General features: G+C 39.2%; 1 protein-coding gene across 1 annotated transcript; it reads right to left on the reverse strand.

Moving 5' to 3' along the window:
- Positions 1 to 365: 365 nt before the first annotated feature.
- On the reverse strand, positions 366 to 24,810 carry itih5 (inter-alpha-trypsin inhibitor heavy chain 5). Its single transcript, XM_059326235.1, has 14 exons — positions 24,283 to 24,810; positions 24,161 to 24,205; positions 23,259 to 23,422; positions 21,029 to 21,130; positions 16,874 to 17,145; positions 15,573 to 15,742; positions 15,159 to 15,275; positions 11,704 to 11,875; positions 11,001 to 11,310; positions 7,055 to 7,725; positions 5,850 to 5,903; positions 3,944 to 4,060; positions 3,492 to 3,869; positions 366 to 1,111 (listed from the first exon to the last, which is right to left on the reverse strand). The coding sequence occupies exons 1-14, from the start codon at positions 24,400 to 24,402 to the stop codon at positions 852 to 854; spliced, it is 2,952 nt and encodes a 983-aa protein (XP_059182218.1). The 5' UTR covers positions 24,403 to 24,810; the 3' UTR covers positions 366 to 851.
- Positions 24,811 to 24,854: the final 44 nt, after the last annotated feature.

The following is a 24,854-nucleotide window of genomic DNA, read 5'->3' on the forward strand; positions in this document are numbered from 1 at the left end:
TGATATCTAGACATTCTCCATGGTTTTCTTGATAATAACCAAAATAATTTTCAAGAAAACCATAGAAAATGTCTAGATATTTTATTTTTCCATGACTGTATTTTGTGTGTGAGAAAATACATTCCAAGATGGGTGCAAAATCAAAATTTTTCATTTTGTCATCGCAGAATAACAAATACTGTTTTCCCAGCATGTAATGGCCTGTTTTTATTTATCCACGCAATACATTATTTTAATTTAATTTTTATTTTATCCTTTTTTTTTTTACTTTTTTTTTTACTTTATTATTTTTATTATTTTATTTTGACTTAATTCTTAACTGTATTATCATTATAAGCATCTCCACTTTGTAAGGTCTTATTTTTTATTTTTTCTCCTAATTATTATCATCTTGTTTATTTTCTCTTAGTCTTCGTTTCTGTTTTTATATGTGCATACTTATTTACATACACTACATATTTATTAGTCTAATGTTAAATACGATTATGAAAGGAACTTAAGTACAAACTAATATTATTATGATAATACTATTATGACTATAATCATCTCCATAATATAAGGTCATATAAATAAAAAGGTAAATAAATAAATTTAGTAAATTGTGTTTTACGTCTCATAAAACAACCTCAAAATGTGGGTTTAAGGGTTTTATTTACAATTACAAAATTATTGTAAAAAATAATACACATAATATAATAAAAACATTTAATTTTCATTAGAAATAGTACAAAAATATATTCAAAAACGGCTGAAAGATGACTGAAGCATTTGGGAACATTTGGGTTCTGCTGGGAGGTAATATGGATACAGAGTAAAGTTAGTGGAGGTTTTTAAAGCTGCAGCTGGTGGCGTCACACCCTGTTGGTGGCGTGCGGCCAGTCCCCCGTGTCGAACATGTGCGACATCAAATAGTCCTCGTAATGTCCGTCGATCAGCTTGGCCGCGTTGTTGCGGGCGAACCAGCAGTCCACGCTCTGCGTCCCGCTGTAGATCCTCCGGCTCTTCTGCACCACCGGCACCGAACGATCCTTCACCTTCAGGACGGTCGACGGCTTCGAGTCGGACTCTGCAGGAAGCTCGGCCAGGCCCACCTCCTCGTACAGGAACTGACCTGGAAGTAGAAATGAATCAGTGATTTTAGTCTAGAGCAGGAGTCTCAAACTCAAATTACCTGGAGGCCACTGGAGGCAGTATCAAAACGACCAAAAAAAAGACATAAAATCACAAAAAAAAAGGCACAAAATGACAGAAAAATAACAAAATTACTTAAAAAAGACACAAAATGACCAAAAAAAGACAAAATTACTAAGAAAAGACACAAAATACCAAAAAAGACACAAAATGACTGAAAGAACATAAAATAACTTTAAAAAAGACACAAAATGACACAAAAAAGACACAAAATTACAGAAAAATAAATAAATTACATAAAAAAGACACAAAATGACCCAAAAAAGACACAAAATGACCAAAAAAGACACAATGACCAAAAAAGACACAAAATGACCAAAAAAGACACAATGACCAAAAAAGACACAAAATGACTGAAAGAACATTAAATTACTTAAAAAAAGACACAATGACCAAAAAAGACACAAAATGACAGAAAAAGACACACAATTATTTTAAAAATTATTAAAAAAGACATAATTACCAAAAAAAGTAATTAAAGGGACCTTCCACACACAACACGGTAAAGTGCCATTCATATAAAACTCACATTAAACTTTCATATCAAGGTGGGGGCCACAAAATATCAAGAGGGCCGCAATTGGCCTGCGGGACGCGAGTTTGAGACCCATGCTGAGTGTTTGAAGGTCAGTCAGGAACTTTTAATATTATCAATTTTGACACCATGTGAAAAAAATGCAAGGATACTGGATTACTGGCAAGAAAGGAGAATTTAGAGATAAAACCAAATTGTCACCGAGGCAGATTTACCCTGATGATGGTCTACTGAGAAACATCTGGGCTTTATCCTTAAATTCTTACAATGTCTCCATTCTTTCAAATTGTTTATTTACTTTATTTTTGGATAGGGACAGTGCACATTAATGAACATCGAAAAACATCTTTGATATGCCGGATTATAGCAAGGCTGCTAGTTTGCAACCGTAGTCCCTACAAAAATAAAAATAAATACAAATATAAAAGACAGCAAGTACGTAGGTAAGATACAAATAGAGGAGACAACACAACACAACACAACACATAGCAGACCCAGACAGGATATAACAGCAATAAAAAGTAATGTTCAAGTTGTCTCAAGACCAGTTAGTGGTCACACTTTTGATGTGATTTGAGCCATTGTTTTAGATTTCCTTTGAAGGAAGAGTTAGTGGGACATTCCCTTATTGTGGAGGGAAGACTGTTCCAAATATCCCCATCCCACAACAGATAACACATTCCCAGTCTCCTCTAACACAGGCCCTGGTGCTCACACCTCCCAGAGTCCTTTTCTTTATAAATTCATTCAGCAGGGGTGGAGCTAGACCATGGAGACTCTTGTATACAAAACAGGCAAATCTAAAAGTTTTAAAATTATGGAAACTTAAAATATTATGTTTTTTAAGGGTCTTGCAGATGTGAAAGTGCAGTTAGGAAGAGCTGCATTAGACATTAAAACTGTCCTCTGAAACTCCTGTAACTTGTTTTGGAGTTCTGACAGATTTCCCTGCAGGTTGAACAGATTTAAGTGACTCCATTTATTAAAAACTGATGAGAAGAATCCCTGTTCAATGACCATGATCATTTTTGGAGAAATTCTGAGATTTAATGGGTGTGTATTGCACGGAATGTTCGTGTCACAGTGTGTGACATCATCGCCAGTGTAGAGGGAGAGAAAAAACTGTCAAAAAATAAATTTGAAAACTGCGCTCCAGGCCGCAAATTCCACTCTACAAATAATTTATACATAGAAAATAGAAAATTTGTCTTCTCACTCACAATATGGTTATTGTATAGAGTTATAGTTTGGGCGTGAGACGCACAGATGCGCCACCAACACGCACCAACAGCCTCATTGGCTCCCATATTAAAAACGCAGGAAGATTTCGGAAAAAGGGAGATGTAACAGATTTTTGAGATCGCTCTAACAAAGCTATTTTTTCATTTTTCTTAAAAAAACAAACATATGTTGACGTTCAGGAAGAACTCAGGACGCTCAAAGTGAAGTGGGATCAATGAAAGGTAGTATGGTTTTGCCAAAAATGCTTTCTGTTCAAGGCCAGAAATTCCAGTCTGTCCACCACTGGCTGCTGTCACTGTTCTGGAACAAATCGGCAGTTGGTGGCAGTTAATTCTGTTGATTTTTTTTCTTTGCTCTGATTGCCTTTGATATTTGCACACACACACACATGCGCGTTAGCACACACACTCCTCACACATGCATACACATGCTTCACACACCGGCAGTAGCCCCCGCGGCCCTTTCAGAATTTCCCCAGAGGAAATTTTCTAGTTTAATATTTATCCCCCTGGTGGTGACGTACCCAGCAGGCCGTGGCAGTGTTGCGACAGCCCCTTGCTGTCCCCGATGTAGAAGCCCAGGTGGTCTCTCTGGTAGGGGGCTGGGTTCTTGTACTGGTGCAGCAGGATCACAAACACGATGTTTCCTCCGACCGTCACCGTCACGTTGCTCTTGCCCACGATGGACACGGACAGGGCGCCGCTGTCCACCGACACCGTGGAGTGGCAGGGCAGCACCATCCGGTCCCGCCCGTCCAGGATCACTTTCTTAGGCGTCACCTCGATGTAGGCGCGCCGCGGCCGGTCCACCACGATGGTGATGGTGCTGAAGTAGGTGCGCTGCTGCTTGTGGCTGCCTGGTGGAGCCGGGGCGCCGATCAGCTTCCCGTTCACCGTCACACCTGCAGACACACAACACAGATAGATGATGTGGATGTTGGTGGGAAAGAGGTGCATCAGTGCAGTGAGGTCTTACCGGAGTGCTTGTGGTCAGACACCAGGCGCAGGACGTGTCCGGGCTCCCCGTTGATGTTGAAGCACACGGTCAGTTTACTGAGCGGGAACTCCACCACAAAGTGGGGGTCACCATCCGCTGAGGGCGTTTACAGAGGTTAAAGGTCGAGAGAGAGAAAGAAAAATATGATGGTGTTAAAAACACAGCAGGCCTGAATATAAAAAAAACCTGAAAATAATTTTATTCCCTTTGTTTTCACATGAATATACATTTATTTTATTTTATTTTAATTATTTTATTTTTTATTTGTTCTCTTGTTATTATTATTATTTTTATTATTATTATTATTTTATTATTTATTTTATTTAGTCTTTATAGCGTTTATATGTACATACTAAGGAACTTAAGTAAAAACAAATTGTATTATCATTATTATTATTATTATCCTTTATGTAAGGTCTAATATTATACTTTGTGTTAAATAAATAAAGTTTAAAAAAAAATTGGAATAAAGCATAAAAGCCCCAAACAAAAACAGTTTTCTCATAAAAATAAATATAAATAAAATAATAATAATTTGGTATTTTTGTGATGACAGCATCTTGGCAAAACAAGTTACTAGAATAAGGTAACTGGCACCTGTCCATTATGCAAGGAGATCAAATGACAACAAATATATTTGAATAGTTAAATGAATAAACTGTTTTTGATGGTTTGTTGGTGTCTGGTCAAACATTCTGGTCAAAAATATGATCAGAAATCAAAAAGGGAATCATTGGAAAATCTTTTCAGTTCCCATCCCTACTCTGTGTTACAAAGAAATCTCGTTAATTATTATGATAAACTTTAAAACAGGGGTCTCAAACTCAAATTATCTAGGTGCCGCTGGAGGCAGTATCAAAATGACCCAAAAAAGACACAAAATTATCAAAAAAAGACACAAAATTACTAAAAAAAGACACAAAATTACAAAAAGGACACAAAATGACTGAAAAAGACACACAATGACAGAAAAAAACTAAATTACTTAAAAAAGAAACAAAATTACCAAAAAAAGACACAAAATTATTCAAATGACCCCAAAAAAGACACACAATTACCAAAAAAAGACACAAAATTCTTTAAAAAAAGACAAAAAATTACCAAAAAAAGGAATTAAAGGGAACTTCCACACACAACATGATAAAGTGCCATTCATATAAAACTCACATTAAACTTTCATATCAAGGTGGGGGCCACAAAATATCGTCACGAGGGCCACAATTGGCCCGCGAGTTTGAGACCCATGCTTTAAAACCTGAGCTGCAAACTCTTGACATCTCTGTAAAACTTCTACTAAATCCATAGAAATGCAACGTCTGATTAGAAGCTGGTGATTTTTCCGAGGAGCCTCTGATTGTATTTGATGAGACGGTTTATATCTTCAGCTGGAGCCTCGTTCCTCTGCGTGGTGAGAACCAGCTGAGATGAGTGGAGAGCCTCAGTAATGACGGGGTCATTAGGCCTCACTAACTGCCTCTGATGGGCTCCCTCTCTTTACTATCACACATGCACAAACATCCACTTCTCATCTCTCAACCCCGTCCCGGTTCCAGCGCCGACTGTGTGCTTGTGAACACGCACTTGCATGTTTAAAGTGCCACGTAGTGCCTGTGTTGGTATTTCAATTAGACCCTGCGTGTTCGTTCCTCTTTTTTCAGGTCATGTTCAGAGGCATCTCTCAGACTGTCTGACGAACATCCAAATTACAGGCCGCCCACACAGAGAGAGAGAGAGTCTACTGTACATTCCCCCTCTGCTCTCTTTCAAGTCTCCCTCTAACCACTGCACCTATGCTTACTTTATATAGGGTTCAGAGGCTATCACATGAAACAGGCAAAGGGGAAAACGTACAAATGTTTACATGAGAGAGAGAATGTGGAGTCACCTGATGTTTTGGAGAAGGTGATGGACTTCTTGGCGGGTCTTCTCTCAACTTTACCTGCAAGGAAGAGAATATTTGTCAGCTGCAGTGAGTCAGAGGGCTGCCATTGTTTAATGCTTCCTCTGAAAAATCTTCCATATGAGTAATATTAACTGTGGGTGGGTGTCAAAAGCTGCATGTTCTCTTAACCAAAGCAGGGGTTTACAAGGTGGCTCTGAAAAGTTGCAGAGGACTATGGCTGTAGTTAGTTTGACAGTCAATGACATTTTTGGGAGAAGGAAAGTCTTCAAATTTCATCCAAAAGCTGTGGTCACCATCCCAATGTTCCCGGGATCATTTGTCTCTTGATATAAACTAAAACCTGCAGCTTGGTAGAAGTTATCTTCACAGTTCAAAATGCAAAAAAAAAAAAAAAGAAGGGATATGGGCTTTTCAACTGCATATATCAGTCTATAGTCAGGAAAACTTATCTTGATGAAAAATTTAAGGGCACAGGTTTCAAGGAGTATATCATCAGTAGGCTATAAGCCCCTAGGTGGGTGAATTCAACATTTCTAAGAACCTTAAACCCTTCAAAAGGTCTCCTTCATGACTGATATTAAGAGGGCCTCTGAGTATTTAACCCATTTAAGCCAGGAAAGCATTAACGCATTTCTACCATTATAACCGGGGCGCTGTTGCGTTATTCTACCGTTAAAGCCGGGAAAGCGGATACGTCGTTCTGTAGTATTTGTAGTTTTTTTCCTCCTATTTTCGGTCTCTTGGCCAATGAAATGCATCAGAATACATGTGGGAGTGTCGCAATTCATCATGGGACTTTTCCAGAACTGAAATCATGGCAGAAGACGACTATAGCGGAGGGAGCTCAGATATACCAGCTATCACCTCTCAAATACTTTTTGAATTTCATTTCTATCTGCTACAGAGGCTGAAAAATCTATTATTTAGTAGAAGCGTTGACACTTCTGTTGAATTTCCAGAAAAACTTCAGGTTTTAGGGGGTTATTTTAAAATCGCCCAGAGGTTTTACAGGCATTTTTTCCAGGCATTTTAGGCCTAAATGGGTTAATACCCAAAACAATTCTGACAAAGTATTCTTTTTAAGAAGGTCGTCGGTTTTAATCTGGCTTTAGACAATCAGTCTTTGTTCAGTTTACCTAACAGACTTATCAGACATTTACAACCAAATCTAGGAGCCTCAGCCTCACCAATCCTGTTGTTCGTAGATGAAGTCTGGCTGCCTGGCTTCCCGTCTGGTTTCTGTGGCTTCCCGTCGTCTGCGTCAGCCGGCAGCTCGTTGGCGTCGCCACCTGATGGGGGCGTGGTGGGTGCCGGGGCCATGGTGCCGTCGGCCAGCACCTCGGGCTTCTCCACCACCAGGTTGGTGAGCGGCGTGAGGAAGTTGTAGGTCAGAGACACGTTGGTGACCTGCTGGATGTGGCCCTCCCTCTCGCTGCTGGTTTTGCTGCGGAGCCGCGACCGAAGCCCGTCTTTGACGCTCAGGAAACCCCAAACGTGTTCCACAAAGTCCTCCGCTATCAAACCCAAAGCGGCTCCTAACCCCTGCGCCACCGCCGACCCCGGAGTCTTGGCCCCGTTCTCCATGGCTGCCGTGGCCGCTCTCACGTGTTTTTCAGTCTCCATCTCTCGGTGCCGCAGAGGGACGTCCGTCTCCAGGACGATGCTCCTGTCGTTGTTGCTGGCAGTGACCTGGACGCGGAGGGATTCGGCGCTGCGGTTGGTCAGCTTGCCGGCGATCACGATCTCGGAGCCGTTGAAGTAGTTGGTGAAGAGATGCTGAGTGACGTACTGGACCGAGTCCTCGGTGTAGTTGATCCTGATGTCAGACAGCAGAGGAGTTCCTATCTCATCATAGAACCTAGAAAGGAACAAAGAAAACATCAAGGAATTGCTGAATGGTTGCAAATGGGTAAGATACTGAACCCCAAATTGCTCCTGATGCTGCGTTCATCAGAATGTGAATGGATTCCCAATGGTGGCAGGTGGCACCATTTAGGGTAGCCTCTGCCACCAGTATGAATGTGTGTGTGAAAGGGTGAGTGCAGGTCCATTTACCAAAAATGCTTATTACTGGCCGATTGACCCCAGCAGGGCAGCAATCTCAGTATTTGTCATTACATCTTAGGTCTTTAATGGCAAAATAGATATGATTTTTATCTTTTCTGGTGTCACTTTTGGCCGGTCCATGTTGCAAAAAAAAACAGTTAATCTGCACATTTTGTGGCACCTTTATGGTTCCGGTCTAGTTGAGTTTGGGCAACTAAATGGTAAATGGACCTGCACTTATTTAGCGCTTTTCTAGTCACTTTGCGCTCATTCACCCGTTCACACACACATTCATACTGGTGGCAGAGGCTACCCTAAATGGTGCCACCTGCCACCATTGGGAATTCATTCTCACACCGATGAACGCAGCATCTGGAGCAATTTGGGGTTCAGTATCTTGCTCAAGGATACTGATACATGTATCTGCCATGGTCAGGGATCGAACCACCAACCATCCAATCAGTGGGCAACCTACTCTACCAACTGAGCAGCCGCCCCCTAAAACATCCTGGTTAAGGTTAGATAAAGGTTGCCGTCATGGCCAAAAGAAACCAACATTACTTATGGTAGGAGAAGGGATGCAAACCATTGTCACCACTGGTGAAGTATATATATTTCACCAGTTTCATTTATATTAGAGCTTAAAGTTATACATAGTTAGGGATAAGCTGGGAGTTGAGAGGAGCTGGGAGCCACCCAATTTGAGCCTTTTTTTCGGCTGTTTAAGACCAGTTTCAGATCATTTAAAAAAAAGGAGCCCTCTTCATTTGTCTCAACTCAGTTAGTACCATGGGATTCCTTGGCCCTTTAGGTCATCTAAAGGATGAGATAATGATCACTTTGAGCTTCTGTTCAGCTCTTCAAAAACCTATGGGAGACTACGCCCATATTTTAGACAGTATGTGGTTGCAACAGATGACCAATAGTGTTACTTTCCAGGCTGGTGACTGTGTCCACATGAAACTTTGTGCTAATTTATGGTTTAACAGTCAAACATTGAATTGCATGATAACGGTCGGACGATGCAAAATCCTGCATGGTAGGATTAGACTGTAAACGTTTGGAAACACAGGTTATTGCATTTTTTTATAGGGTGGCAGCCCTATTGGAAATATCGCTTTGTTTCACAAACCTCTGCGGTATCCTAACTGTTGTTCCACTTATTTCTCATTGCTGATTTTACTACCTTTTCCTCTCTCTTGATCTTCAGTCCGTCACATGCTCGGTGCCTTTGCTCGAGGGCACATTAGCGCTGAAAAGAACCGTGTTATTACAGATTTCATCGAATGTCTTATGTATGCAAACAAGCCACCTTCCGGCTATAAACCTGCTTGTCTAACCTCTCAGACGTTGTGCACACATTCATAAAAGAGTGTGTATAAAGCCAAGGCGTGTGCGTGTGTGTGTATAAAGCCAAGGTGTGTGCATGTGTGTGTGTGTACAAGTCCTCTGCGCTGTCCTCGTTGTCACGCCGCAGTAAACCTCCTCACCTCTTAACCAGCGTGTTTGTTCAAGCAGGACGAGGGCTATTATCTGCCGAGTCTATCTGTTAACCCCACGTACATACTCAGATGCAGGTTTCACAACACACACACATTCCTGCTCGACTGAACAAACAACTCGTGTGTCCGAGTGCGGAAGAGAGAGAGAGGGTTGTGTGTAAAGGATAGGGAAGAAAAAAAATGTCTGAGAGAGAAAGAGGCTGGCTGTTATAGTCTGTGCTGTCCCATGTTGGAGTTGATTAAAGAGGTCTGTTGTCAGCACCGTCACATTTGCGGTCTTCGGTGCCTTGTAGCTTGATGAAAGATGGAGGGACGTGTCGGAGAGGGAGAGGGGAGGGATTAGGGAGAGCTAATTGCTTAATAAGAGGCGGATTATAAACACATGAAGAGAAAAGTAATAATCAATGAAATCTTCTTATAAAAGAAGAGTTCTTAGTCTTTTACTTTGGTGTTCCAAACACCTTGTAGGTGTTTTATGCACAACCTTAACAGTCAGCACCAAAGGAATGAAATGTTTCAAAACTGCACAGATTAACCAATTGAATAAAGTCAGTACTGTTTGCAAATCTTGTGTTTTTAAAAGTGGCTACATAAACATGGGGATTTCACAATAGTTTTTCTTCTAGATGAACTATAGTCAGGGAAAGGACTTCTGGTTTTAAGCCACTGTTGGTTCAGTTTCAAGCCAGTTAAAATGCAGAAATAAGAAATGAAAAATGAACCTTTAAATCCTGTATGAATCCAGTATTTTTTTTGGGATTTTCACACCAGTTTTGTTACACTTTCACTCCAGCATCGGCAAAGATTAAGATCAGTTTCACACCAGTTTCAAACCACTTCGACACCACTGTCAGGACAGATTTGAGCTAGTTTAACACCAATTTTAGGGCTGTTTGGAACCTATAGATTAATCTGGACCAGAGCAGAGGATGAGTTTGTGAACTTATTTGTTTCCTGTTGGTTTGGTTTCTCTTCACACAGAGGAAAATGTAACCAAATAGTTGTAGTTGGGTGTGTCGAGGTTCCTACCACAAACAAACCGCTCCAGTTTTTGTTTGTTACCGGACCAAGATCACTTTCTCTCAAGGGTTTTAGCGTGCTGTTGTTTTGATCTCCACCAGAGTATAGATGCTGTGTTCAGACCAGGGAAAATGAACCAGAGTCAGATTCAAATGGACAAAACAAGACCACTTTCAGACCTCATTGTTAAGCCAATTTTAGACCAATTACATGTCCGTTTTAGATCGTTTAGGACCAGTTTCAGATAATTTAAGAACCTGTTTCAGACATTAAAAAAGTAATCTTTATTTTTCTCATCTAAGTTGGCAACATGGGATTCCTTTGCCCTATTATAGCATGTCTAACCACCAGGACCCTGAGTGTAGCTCACCTAAAGGCTGGGATAATGGTCAATTCCCATATTGGTCGCCATATTTTTACAAATCCAAGAGCCTGCCAAAGTCCTGGGAAAATGTGACTTGTGATTTAAAAAATGTTGGATAAGTTGTCTGTGATGGAAGAAATATTCCAGCCACATATTCAGTAGACTGGACTGACAAAGACGTCGATCATGAAGATCTCTTACCCTTTGAGCATGGCGCTGGCGTCGGCGTCCTCGTGGATGCGTCTCATCATCCCGCAGTTTTCCAGAGCCATGCGCTCCAGCAGCCGGTAATCCACATCGTTCCCCAGCCCGATGGTGAAGATGCAGAACTTCTCCTGCACGGCCGAGCGAGTGTTCCCCAAGATGGCAGTGGGCTGGACCTCCCCGACCGTGGGCCGACCGTCCGTCAAGAAGATGATGAGGGAGACGCTGTTTGGGCTGGCTTCGGGACTCTGGAGGTAATCACGAAGCAGAGAGGAGCCGGTCTGGATGGCACCGTCAATATTTGTACCTGTGGGAAAGAGATGTCATGATGGGTAACTGTTCGTTAAAACATCATGGACTGGAAGTACAAATTTTATAGATTTTATTGCCCTGAGGCGAGAAAATGTAAAGCTCATTAAAGGAAAACTTTGCAGATTTTCAACCAGCTGGACGACATGAAAATGTTAGCTATTGCACATTTCGTGTTATTAGTTTTAACCATATTCACACAAGAAAATGTTCAAGTTGTGCACTTTAAGTCTGAACCAAATTTCAACCAGAGCTAATTCAAGTAAAGCAATTATTTTCATCAGCTCTTGGTAATACATATCCCTACAAAACCCAACAAACAAAATCATGTTTATCCATCAAAGTATAGGAACTGTAAAGGAGACAATTTATGAGAGTGATACGTTCTCACCTCCAGTGGGTCCTAGCATGTAGATAAACTTCTTGGCGTCTCTGACGTTATTGGGTGTCACTGCTACGAGACGATTGGGCTGCCAGACTTTGATCCTGTTGGAGAAACTGATGAAATTGAAGCGATCGCCGGGTCGCAGATCTTTCAGAATGGTGAACAGAGCGTCTTTAGTCTGAGGAAAGAAAGAGAAATGATTTAACATTTTGTCAGTTTCAGTTAGAAAACAAGACTAAGAGTTTTGGCATCATACTCCCCAAACTCTTATGTTGAATTATGTACTCTGCATCGGTTTGAAACAAAACACTTAACCAAACACCCCAAAAGCCATTTGACCAGCTGTGTTGTTGTCATACAAATACACACTCCACCCATGAACTCAGCCCAGGAGGGTGGTGTCAGTGGTTTTAAAGACGAGAGTGAAAAATGGGTTTTTAAAAATGTTTTTTTTTTCTGTAGTTAATTACCTGTAATGTTAATAGCTTTTCTGTCTGTCAACTCTTAGGCCCTCATAACTTGACTTTGGTCATATTTTTCATTGTTTTGAATGAGTTTTGTATACAACTGTTATCTAAAGACTGTGAATCTAAACTGTATACTGAATCTAAACTTGCATTGATGCTAACACAATTTATCAAAATAATAATTTAACAATTTTCTGGATAATATATGCCATTTTCTCTCCAAAACAAAAGAGATAATGGTCCTCAGAGTGCAACCCTTAAGGCATGCCCTATCTCACAATATTAACACTCCAACCTTGCAATGTTAAAGGAAGTGAAAAATAATTTGTGTATCTGCTCCAAAATTTAATGGGGCCTTTCTCGGCCCATGCTCCACATTTCCACCTAGTTCCTTAAAAATCAGGCCAGTAGTTTCTCCTCAATCCTGTTGACAAACATACAAACCTAAGTTTCTTCGATTGTTTGCTGATGATACAGTCTTATACTTACTGCATCAATTTGCAGCTACAACTATGAAACTCCAGAAACTTCAGCTATCGAGAATGCGAAATCAATTAAATCTTAAATTACATAATTACTCAGAAATAGTATCTGTTGAATGTGTCTGTGTAAGGACTTCTTCTATCTGTTCTGTGGCTTCACAATGTGAGCATCTCTGCAGCCCTGAGTATGTGGGTTGATATATTATTTGATGCTAACACAATTCATCAGAATTTTAACAATTTTCTGGAGAAAATATGCTCCAAAACAAAAGAGATAATGGCCCGCAGAATGCAAACCTTAAGGCATGCCCTAACTCGCAATATTAGCATTCTGACTTGAAATTTTCCAGGCAGGAATTCAATTTTCTGACTATTCAGACACAGCACAAATGCCCTCTCTTGCAATGCTAAATTTAATGGGTTCTTTCTCGGCCCATGCTCCACATTTCCACCAAGTTTCTTAAAAATCAGGCCAGTAGTTTCTCCTGAATCCTGCTGACAAACATACAAACCTTAGTTTCTTTGGTTGTTTGCTGACGATACAGTCTTATACTTGCTGTATCCATTTGTAGCTACAACTATGAAACTCCAGAAACTTCAGCTGTCAAGTATGAGAAATCAGTTAAATCTTTAATTACATAATTACTCAGAAATAGTATCTGTTGAATGTGACCTGACTTCTTCTATCTGTTCTGTAGCTTCACAATGTGAGCATCTCTGCAGCCCAGAGTGTGTGGGTTGATATATAATTTGGCGCTGGGGGGTTTATAGATGCCTATATGGGCTGTATACAGCAGGGTCAGAACCACAGACTGACCCAAACTGAAACCCTCCATTGTGGAGCCACATCAAAACACACTTGTTGTTCTGTTCCCGCGGTCCACTGGGGGCTGGCGATGGGTGGGGGGACGGATCAAGGGGTCGAGGGTGCTGTTGTCTAGAAAGTTCCATTACCCCATAGACCCTGACCTTCCTCCCTCACAGCCCGGCCTTGTGCTGTATGTTTCCACTTTTCTTTCTCACTGAAAATCTGTTTTTCCTCCTCCTCCTCTCTGTTTCTGTACTCATGGCAGCTGCAGAGCTCAGCTCCCAGTCTGGCCGAGGGGATTATCGTGCTATTGCAGATGGAGGAAAAGGTCTGATATTGATATTCTCGTGTGGGAGTGAGGAGGTGGGGGTGTCAGGTTTCCCATCCTATACAGGCATTGAGATTATACTTAAAAAAGAAGGGTGAGGTGAGTTCTTACACGTATGGTAATAACTTTTAGCTGCTTTAGGGCGGACTGTAATGTAAACTTATCAGCCTACTTCCTAAATTATTACAGCAGATAAATGGTCCCTGAGATTGGAGTTCTGGAGTCAGGTACGATGTGAGCATGAGCAGAGAAATACTCACTCCGGACAGTTCAACTCACAGTGATAAATCTAAATTTAAAGGCTCACAGATGTGGTTTTCCATCTCAGTGGGGTTTGACAAGAAAAACATATCTCAATGCTGGCTTTTTCTGGAGATTTTAAACCCCATATCATGATCTTTATCGGCAGATGGAGTCTGCTCAGAACCCCGTCCAATGATGACGACTTTGGAAAAATTACGTTCCCATACAACAAAACTGCACACTGAAATGATTTTCTCACAGATTATAGTGGCAGTTTTAAACACATGGTTAATGTTGTGAAATGGCGACAAATTGGTTTAAGTAAAAGATGATGGTTTGGGTTAAAAGAAGTCAGTTTGTGACGTAAATAAGTGGATTCACCGTGACCTCCTCCACTGTTTCGAAACAGTTTTGTGATACGTCAAAAACAGATTTAAACCTGGAGAAAATCTATCTCCTTTGAAAGTTAATTGACGCTGCACTTTTGTTGCATGAGCTGCTGATTAAGATCGCCAAATGCAGCATAAGCTCTGGTAAGTGGACTTTTTTTTTGCTGCATAATGCAGTTAAAAGCATGTTTAATTTATATTTTTAAATGTTTCTCTGTTAGTGTTTTTAGTAAGTTGACAGCTGAGATCAAATGCACTCAATAACATCTTTACAATTCAGTGATTTTCAGCAGTCAAAACCACAAATCCTTATTGTTCAAGCCTTATATGGTCTTCTGTAATCTTGCAAGTGTTGTTCATTTCGACCAAATATCAGATCACATCCTGCTGGAACCTTTTTGATTGTGTAGTTTTTAGTTTTTAAGCTTTTATTGGGGTTTTTTCGCGATTAAAAAGTGCACTTATACTCTGCTACAGTCATGTCCCATCTGTAGGGACAAACTGTTCAAGAGCACAGGTGCAAAAGAGCAAAAAACGTTGACCAATCAGAGTCGACTGGGCTTTTTTAGGACCAGTCTTAAAGAGACAGGCACTACAACGGAGCATCTTAGAGAAAAGGAGAGTTAAGGTGCAGCAGTCATGGGGAAATGCAACTATGAACCTGAATATGAACAGAAAGTCCCTTTTAAACAGTTGTTAACACATTCCTGCAGCTTTAACTTCACAACAGTTTTACAGCTTTACCTGTCTGATCTTCGTCCCCAACATGGAGGCGCTGGTGTCGATCACAAACACCACGTTCTTGGGCACAACGGGCAGGTCTTTGGGGGCAAAGTAGTGGACGAAATGGCCGTTTAAAACCTGAGAAAGAAAGAAGTTTACAGATGTGAGACAGGCAGTGAGTTGCAGTAGTTGTGTGTGATCAGTAAATAGTTTGACAGTTAGAAGAGTTTGGCAGCAGAGTGACTGTGATGGCAGGAAACCAGAGAAATGAATCACTAACAGGTGGGTGGATGAGTGTGTGTGTGTGCATTGTTGGATGGAGAATTTATATGCACACTTGCAAAATACGACATGCTTTTTTTACAACCTGCTTGTCTCCGTTTAATCTGTGCTCCTCTCTGTTGTTATTTGTGCATGTTTGCTGGTCAGAGTCACCTGGATGTCTCCGATGCCCATGTCTCTCTGCACGTCGTAGCGGATCACGAAGTCTCCCAGGATGCCGTTGGTGGTGATCTTGGCCTGCTGGACGATGTTTGGGCTGAAGGTGATCCTGCAGACGTTCTTTTCTTTTTTGATCACCGTGGTGACGGGCGGCTCGGTCTTGGCTGAGGCACAAAGACAGGAAGTGTGTTTGTGTTTCGGCTGGATCAAGAACAAAAAGCAGCAAAAGTGACCCTGACCTGTAAGGGGGATTTTAAAAGGGTGGGTCTTCTGTGTACTTCCTTTGAGTCGGGCTTGGCAAATCAATATTTTTGAAGAGTAGTTGGTGATATTTAGAGGTTTTAAGAGGGTTGCACCCTGACTTATCCTATTTTTTAAAAAATATTTCTCTGCACATGCATGGTTCTAAAATACGACAGGGTATTAGGGCCAAGTATGAAAAAAAAAAAAAAACCCAGGGGAGAGGGGTAATATTTCTAGAAAAAAATCGCAAATTCTCAAGATTAAATCGACAAATCTACGAGAAAAAAAGTCACAGATTTACGAGATTAAAAGTGGCAAATTTGCAAGAAAAAAGTTGCAGATATTTTACAATGCAAAAACATATTGGAGTAGAAATATAAACATTTTATAATAATATTATTTGTGCAGTCTGATCAAATTGACTGCATTTGAAAAATATTAATCCTCTGGGGTCTATGATTGTGCCGTCCTGATCAGATCACATGAAGTTTAACAAAAAAACATTCAACATTGACATTCCCAGGTCATGTAAAACCAAAGATATTATAAAAAGATAAGATAATAATGATAATATGTAATTTTGCACATAGTTTGTTTTTGAAGAGTTGCAGCTAACAAGAACAAAAATGGCCTAAAAATATACATGTTTTTATGGGACTTTTTTGTATATAGTTTTATTATATTTAAATTGTATTAATTTTTACCTTTTGATATGTTCATATTTGTATCCTATGTTTACATTTTCAAGTTCCAAAACAGTTCATTGAGCATATTTGTGGTTTTTATTGTAGTAAATTGTATAATTTTTCAACTCTGATTTCATGATTTTTGTCTATTTTTGGACTCAATATGTTGATAAAGTAGGTTAAATCGAAAAAATAATTGTCAGATCACACAGGTGAAGAAAAAATGGACACCAAATATGGGTATAATAAACATTTTTCATGTGTAACATGAAGGGCAAAATCAAAAGTGTTCAAAAAACAGCCAGAATAGGCTCAGACCCCAGAGGGTTCAAGCATAGAAAAATAAAACAGTACTAAGATGTAAACCTGGTGTTTTGGGTGCATTGGGCCCAGTTGCAGCGTTGGTGCTCCTGCCTTTGTTGAGCGGCAGAACCTGCAGGTCGGTGACGGGCGAGTGGTCGACGATGGTGACGTCCAGGCTGAGGCGGCTCACCAACTGCAGCGGCCGCAGGCTGGTTACGTGCTCGTAGCGTCCCAGGCGCCGCTGCAGAAGCTCCTCGTAGGTCAGAAGGAAGATGGCACGGTTACGACCCGGGATGCTGGCCGCCATGCGGAACACCTCCACCTCCGGCTCGGGACTAAAGGGAGGAGACAGTGAAAGAGTACAGAGTACACTCAAGTACTGTAGCCGACTTAACCCTTAATAGGGCACTCATTGAAATACTTGTACATTCCAAATTTCAACACTAGAGAATATTGGAGGATATTACATACTGCCAGAATGTGTAAAAAAACATACGGACCCGGGGAAGGGGGGTCATATTTCGAGAAAAAAGTTTACGAGATTAAAGTGGCAAATCTACGAGAAAAAAATGTGCAGATTTACGAGATTAAAGTGGCAAATCTACGAGAAAAAAAATGTGCAGAGTTACGAGATTAAAGTGGCAAATCTACAAGAAAAAACTTTGCAGATTTACGAGTTTAAAGTGGCAAATCTACGAGAAAAAAATGTGCAGATTTACGAGATTAAAGTGGCAAATCTACGAGATTAAAGTGGCAAATCTGCGAGAAAAAAATATGCAGATTTACGAGATTAAAGTGGCAAATCTATGAGAAAAAAATGTGCAGATTTACGAGATTAAAGTGGCAAATCTGCAAGAAAAAAATGTGCAGATTTACGGGATTAAAGTGGCAAATCTGCAAGAAAAAAATGTGCAGATTTACGAGATTAAAGTGGCAAATCTACAAGAAAAAAATTTGCAGATTTACGAGATTAAAGTGGCAAATCTACGAGAAAAAAAAAGTGCAGATTTACGAGATTAAAGTGGTAAATCTATGAGAAAAAATGTGCAGATTTACGAGATTAAAGTGGCAAATCTACGAGAAAAAATTTGCAGATTTACGAGATTAAAGTGGCAAATCTACAAGAAAAAAATGTGCAGATTTACGAGATTAAAGTGGCAAATCTACGAGAAAAAAATTTGCAGATTTACGAGATTAAAGTGGCAAATCTACAAGAAAAAAATTTGCAGATTCACGAGATTAAAGTGGCAAATCTACGAGAAAAAAATGTGCAGATTTACAAGATTTAAAGTGGTGAATCTGCGAGAAAAAAGTTGCAGATTTATGAGATTAAAAGTAGCCGGTTCTCATAAATCTGCTACTTTCCTGTAGATTTGCCATTTTTTCTCGTAAATCTGCAATTTTTTTTCTTGTAGATTTGCCATTTTAATCTAGTAAATTTACAACTTTTTTCTCAAAATATTACCCCCCTCCCCCGGGTTTGTATTTTTATTTTTATTCATACTTTGCCCTAATATGCCGTCATAGTCAAGTTCTCCTCGTACAAGTCATTGAAGAATAACTCTGTTTGTACAACTGTTTCTTGCAGATTTTATATACGGATACGGTTCTCCGCCCGATAAAGGGTTAAATACGGTTCTGACTCTACAAGTACAGAATAAAGTACCAGAAGTATATGTTTTATATGTTTTATTTCTGTTTTAGACAACGTCCAACAGCTTTTTTTGAATCAGGGTTGTAAAACTGTATAAAAGAAGTGAATGGAGCCACTGTGAGGTCACCCATTGGTTTGTTGGCGACTGTTTTGAAGCCTCAAATTTGGCATTTGGTGTGGCATAAACATTGCTACGCCTCTATCCTGATTGACAGGTTGCTGTAGAAGAAACTTGCTAATCACACGGTAACCACACCCCAAAGTATACTCTCATTTATTGTCTATTCTACTCTAAATTTGACCATAAATTACATAAAACACATCATGCTGCATTGAAGAAGACTTGAAACTAACTATTGAGACTCACTGAGGTAATAGACCTACTAAGAAAGAGTCATTTTTTCATAGATCTGATATTCCACGCAGTTTATTTCAAGGGATATGTAGAATAAAGTGATTTTGACAGAAATATCAACATTTTAAGCTTCGTTTTGATCACTTTTTTGAACAGAAAGTACTATCAACAGTGACAAACTTTTGGTATTCTCTTAAAGAAAACACACATTTCAATTGATGGTGGTGTTCAGAGGTGATTTGTTAGGTGATTGGTTTTATATTTTGACAGTAATTTATGTATTATGTGCCATGATGCTGCCTTCTACAAACCTTATTTTCACCAGGTTGGATGAAAAAAAAAGGTTAAACAAGCTGAAATCGATAGAATTAAACAGAAAATTTACTATAGGGCAGGGGTCTCAAACTCAAATTACCTGGGGGCCGCTGGAGGCAGTATCAAAATGACCAAAAAAGAAACAAAATGACAGAAAAAGGACACAAAATGACCAAAAAAGACACAAAATGACTAAAAAAGACAGAATTACCAAAAAGACACAAAATTATTTTTAAAAAGACACAAAATGACACAAAAAGGACATAAAATGACCAAAAAAGACACAAAATGACTAAAAAAGACAGAATTACCAAAAAAGACACAAAATTATTTTTAAAAAGACACTAACACAAAAAAGACACAAAATTGCTAAAAAAAAAAAAAAGACACATTACCAAGAAAAGACACAAAATTACCAAAAAAGACATAAAATTACTTTAAAAAAGACACAAAATGACAAAAAAAAGACACAAAATTACCAAAAAGACTAATTAAAGGGACCTTCCACACACAACACAGTAAAGTGCCATTCATATAAAACTCACATTCAACTTTCATATCAAGGTGAGGGCCACAAAATATCGTCATGAGGGCCGCAATTGGCCCGCGGGCCGCGAGTTTGAGACCCCTGCTATAGAAGATAGAAGAAGAAACAAACATTGGAGTAATTGAAGAAGAGAAGGAGTACGGAGGAGGTGAAGCGGTCCAAGTGGTGAAATCATGAATATGGAGGAGCTGCTTCTGTCTGATCTCACATCTTCCCTCCGTCCTTTAACAGCGGAGACTCTGAATCACCAAACCTCTTTAATGAAATGTCACTTTTCATATGACAGCTGGAGACGTGATGTCACTCCTTCCACATGTCACCTCCCGGGTCACACACTTATAGAGGAATGATTTCACACACACACACACACACACACACACACACACACACATACACACACACATTCTTGTACTTCTATCTTTGTGAGGACCCTCATTGGAACAGTGAATTCCCAGCCAAGGTCTAATAGTTTCATTAGTTTCAGTTTTAATTGGACTGTGAATTTTTGTTTTCAAATTCAGTTAGTTTTAAGAGTGAGTTTGCTAGTTTTAGTTTAGTATTTATTTTTTGAAATGCTTTAGTTTAAGTTTAGTTTTTATTAGTTTTAGTTTTTTTGTAATGGGGTATTTGTTGGGTGGGAGATTAATAGATGTCACAGTAAATTTTGCCTTTATTTCCTTTGGTTTATCCATCTTCATTACATATGAAAAGACAGACATTTTCACTATAATTTTAGTTAGTTCTGTAACCACACAATACAGTTTCAGTTAGTTGTTGTTTTTTTTAAAACTCTCATTTTTATTTCAGTTAACGAAAATGTTGTTTCAATTCTAGTTTTTGTTATTTTGTTTCATTTTCATTAACTATAATAAACTTGTTCCAGAGCCCCTTAAGTTAACCCTTAACCTAACCTTCACCATCACCACAAAATGCCCAACCCTAACACTAACACATGGTTACCCTAACATAAACCTGATTGTAACCTTTAACCCTTAAAACAAAGTCTGAAATCGGAAAAAAAAAAAAAGCCTTTAAAGAAGTGAGGACCGGCCGAAATGTCCTCACTTTGCAGAAATGTCCTCACTCTGTTGGTTAAAATCATGTTCTGTTCCTCACTATGTAGGAAGTACAAGAACACACACTCACACTCTCTTTGTGGCCGACTAGTTGTGGCTAAAGAGGTTTCAGGATATTATCAGTCTTTGTTTACAAAATAGGAACATTAGAGGGAGCGAGAGCTGCTGTGTAATTAGGAGGAGACGCCAGACCGTAATGGGAGTGGCCACACACACACACACACACACACACACACACACACACACACACACACTCTGAGGTTCCTCTCACCTTGCATCACCTGACTCTTTGTTCCTGGCTCTGCCGCTCTCCTGCTTGACCCTCTTTTCCTTCGGCCTGACCTCGCTCTGGTAGACACGCCCGCCAATGATCCTGGTTCACGGGGGTCAAAGGTCAGGGATTAGAGCGGCGCTCATATTCAGGGCCACCTATTGTCACATTTCAACTGGGATTTTTCTTTATTTTTCTCGGACAAAAGACAGAATTCATGGGCGAAAATCCTGTTGTTACCTATTTATGGGTGCACGTGAATGAGCTCTGGTGTGTGTGTGTGTGTGTGTGTGTGTGTGTGTGTGTGTGTGTGTGTGTGTGTGTGTGTGTGTTTGAAACGTCATAAATGTCTCCAGCCAAACAGGATGATGTTATAATTTACTGTTTCAGCTCTAAAGTCGTAACTTTGGAGCTACATTTTCTGCTCATTTTAATTTTTTAATGCTTCCAAGATGTTTTCTGGCATTTATAATTCAATCTCTGCTTTTCCATTTTAGTGATTCATTAGTGTTCATGATATGACTCAAGCCTGGCTGTAAGCACTGCAATTACTTTCTACGCTGTTAAAAAAAAAAGTTATTTTCCAGAAATTGACTGTATTATTTTACTTTTTTTCCTACATTAAGTGCACATGCAATAAAACAAAAGTAAATTACTTTTACTACAAATAACAACAATAAAATAAAAAATGAATTATTTTACAGTATTATTCAATTTACTTAATGGTCTTAAATGTTAAATTACAGTGAATTCTATGTAGAAATACAAGAAATACACATTATATTGCTGAATGTAAAATTAAGGCAACTTTCTGTTGTTGTTTTTTTTACAGTAAATCTTTAAATTCACTGTAAAAAATACATTTTTAAAAAGGTAAAAAGAAATCATTAAAAAAAACCCAGTTAAAACACTTACCATCATTTTGAAGTAAAATATAAAAAAAGTTATTCTACAGGTATATACATATATATTTTTTAAATTTAGATACAGATATTACACAATTATCCGTAAAATAACTTATGGTTGTTTACTGTTATTTGATGTAAGTGTTTGGCAACATTTGCTGCCAGATTTTTTACTGTTTTGTTTTTTTTAAATAATTTTTTTCTTTCTTTCTTTTTTTGTTTATATATAAAACTTGCCAAAACTAACTGATAACAACAGTAGCTGATGGTTAAATCCACAGGACTTAGAATGATGATCTTATAGGAAACCGATTAAAGATATAATATGTAACTTTGCCTTATGACTTAAAATGTTAAAACATGTTATATATTTGGTTGAGTTGTGTACTAATCATCTCAAACGTCTTTTTTTTTTTTTTTTTTACCTGTCAGTGTCATCATATCCCCTTTACATGAGTCAGTGTTGTGGTTATCTACTAGAAGCTGTCATTAATTTACTTTTTAACCTGTTTTAAGCCATATGTTTATGATGTTCTTTTGTTTTTAACTCTATATTATAACCGGATGAAGGATTTTAGTCATCGGAACTCTGAATTTTAACTTAGCAGAGAAACAAACTGAGCAGCTGCTAAATCGTGTAGAAAAAAACGTTGATTTTTATATTTAAACTAATTTATTCAATGTTTTTACTGGTTTTAATCAACTGGTAGAATTGTGTTAAAGAGGAGGAGACATTTGTGGATAAAAACCTGCTGAATGATGAACACTTCAGGCTGCAGCTGGAATATATCGAAACTTTTTGTCAATGTTTTGATTGAGAGACCCCGAGTGGCAGAAAATTACATATTGTGCCTTTAAATAGTAACTGAAGCATGCTGGTTCCCAACCAAGTCCAAAGGTAAATCTGAAGGGTTAGGGGAGAAAATGAGAATATTTTCTGTTACTTTTCTCTAATTTGTGACTTTTCACTCTGAAGTAATGTTTACTTTTACCTTTTATGTCTCTAAAAATCCTCCAAATTAAACAATATTTGAGTTAACTGCTCACAAATTGTGTCATAAAGGGCCACAAATAGACATTGCTTCATTTCAGGGTCAGTTTTAACATAAGTTGAAGATTTTCATGCTCCTCAGTGGGTTGATAATATGTAAAAATAACATATAAACATCTCTCTATACCGTTTTTATTTATATTATAAGGAGACGATTGTGTGCAAACCTAAACTCTGATCCTAATTATGCTTTGATGATGTTTTTACGACTTTAAGTCCTCTTATCTGTGAGTTATTGTTGCTGCTCAGGTGAGCTGCTCCCTCCTGCTCTTACATGGTGAAGTTGGAGACGTAAGCTCCGGCGGGGATCTGAAACTGGAAGACGCCGTCAGCGGCGGCGGAGTGCCGGTTGAGCATGGCGCAGTACACCGCCGTGAAGGCGTAGCGGGAGATGATGGTGGTCTTGATGGAGAGCTCCTGGATGTGGGGTTTAGTCTCCTGCAGAGGTAACGTCACAACACAATCACTGGAGACATAAAAAAAACACCTCCTGGACTTGTCTGATATCAAAAAGCGCCAATTTGGCACAGTTTTACGCACTCCTGCTGTGCGTAAATAACCCCTCACCCCACTTTTTTGTATTTGATTAGTCAAGATTTCTCATCTGAAGAAATCCCGATATCCCCATAGTTTCCCCAACAACCAAACACAAGCAGAGGAATTTGTTCCCATGAGCTCAGACTCAGCATTACAGAGACTTTGGCACATCTGCGCGCTTGGCGGAACTCCTGCGCGTCACGCCCAAAGCGCACAAGTTTAGGGTGACAAAATAAGCTTCAAAATAACAGAAACTAGGTCATGCATCCTGGGTCACTGTTGAAAATTAAATATTCTGTTTAATCAAATGTTTTCTTAATGCTCTGTGGGCTTTTTAAACCCAAAATCTCAGATAATTGACAGATTAAAAGGCATCAATATGAAGGTGACGTGCCAAATTATCATGTATATACTATTATTTAAAGGCTAAAATGGGATATTGCTTTTTATCCTCACATTTTTCATTTGCTTTTATACAATAAAGATAAAAAACTAACTATTTTAACTAATGATAAAATAACATTTAAACTATTTAGACGTGGATTCAGTCCAAACTCACACCTTTAGCCTCTAATTCTAAAGAACAAAATTAGAAAAATATTCAAATATCTTTACATTTCTGCATAAATTTGACTTTACCTTTGTCAGCATAGTTTTCACCTGCCGTGGGACCCTGCGTGGCGCCTGTGTGTGCACAAAAAAGGAATCAGAAAAGGAAATCCAGACACCAAGAATGTGCAACAGCTTCTAAAATCTCTTACAATGTCTAATTCAAAGTCTGCGAGGTCGAAATCAAAGTCATCTCCGAACTGGGATTCCTCCAGTTGCCCCAGCACACTCAGGCTGCAGCAGGTCAGTAGAGTCAGCAGCAGCAGCAGCATCTTGAAGTCCTTCTCCAGTAAAACTCAAACAGATAAATGGGACATTATTTCCAGCGCGCAGCGTCTCCGAGTGTCCGTGTGTCCAGATCAGAGTGTCCGGACAGAGCGGGGACACGGAGCTGTGGAGGACAGAAGAAAATACGCCCACCCACTGGAGGAGAGGGATGCACAGCTCTCAGCCCCACTCCTGCAGAGTGAGTGGCAATTTGGGGGCGCTGCTGCATTTACGGAATGTCGGAATATTTGCAATTAACCCGAAAAAAGCTCCATAAAATGCATTTGTTTTGCATGCAGTATAAATGTGTTATTTCTTGTGGACCTGGCCTGGGAAAAAGATGCAGAGTTATAGAGTGATAAGCTATCAAACTTGAGTATGTTTTATATTGTCTTCTTTGGGTTCCCTGATTGCCCCCATTTTTATTTTTATTTATTTATTTATATTATTTTTATTT

This window comes from Centropristis striata, chromosome 22 (assembly GCF_030273125.1).
Source record: "Centropristis striata isolate RG_2023a ecotype Rhode Island chromosome 22, C.striata_1.0, whole genome shotgun sequence".
NCBI lineage: Eukaryota > Metazoa > Chordata > Actinopteri > Perciformes > Serranidae > Centropristis > Centropristis striata.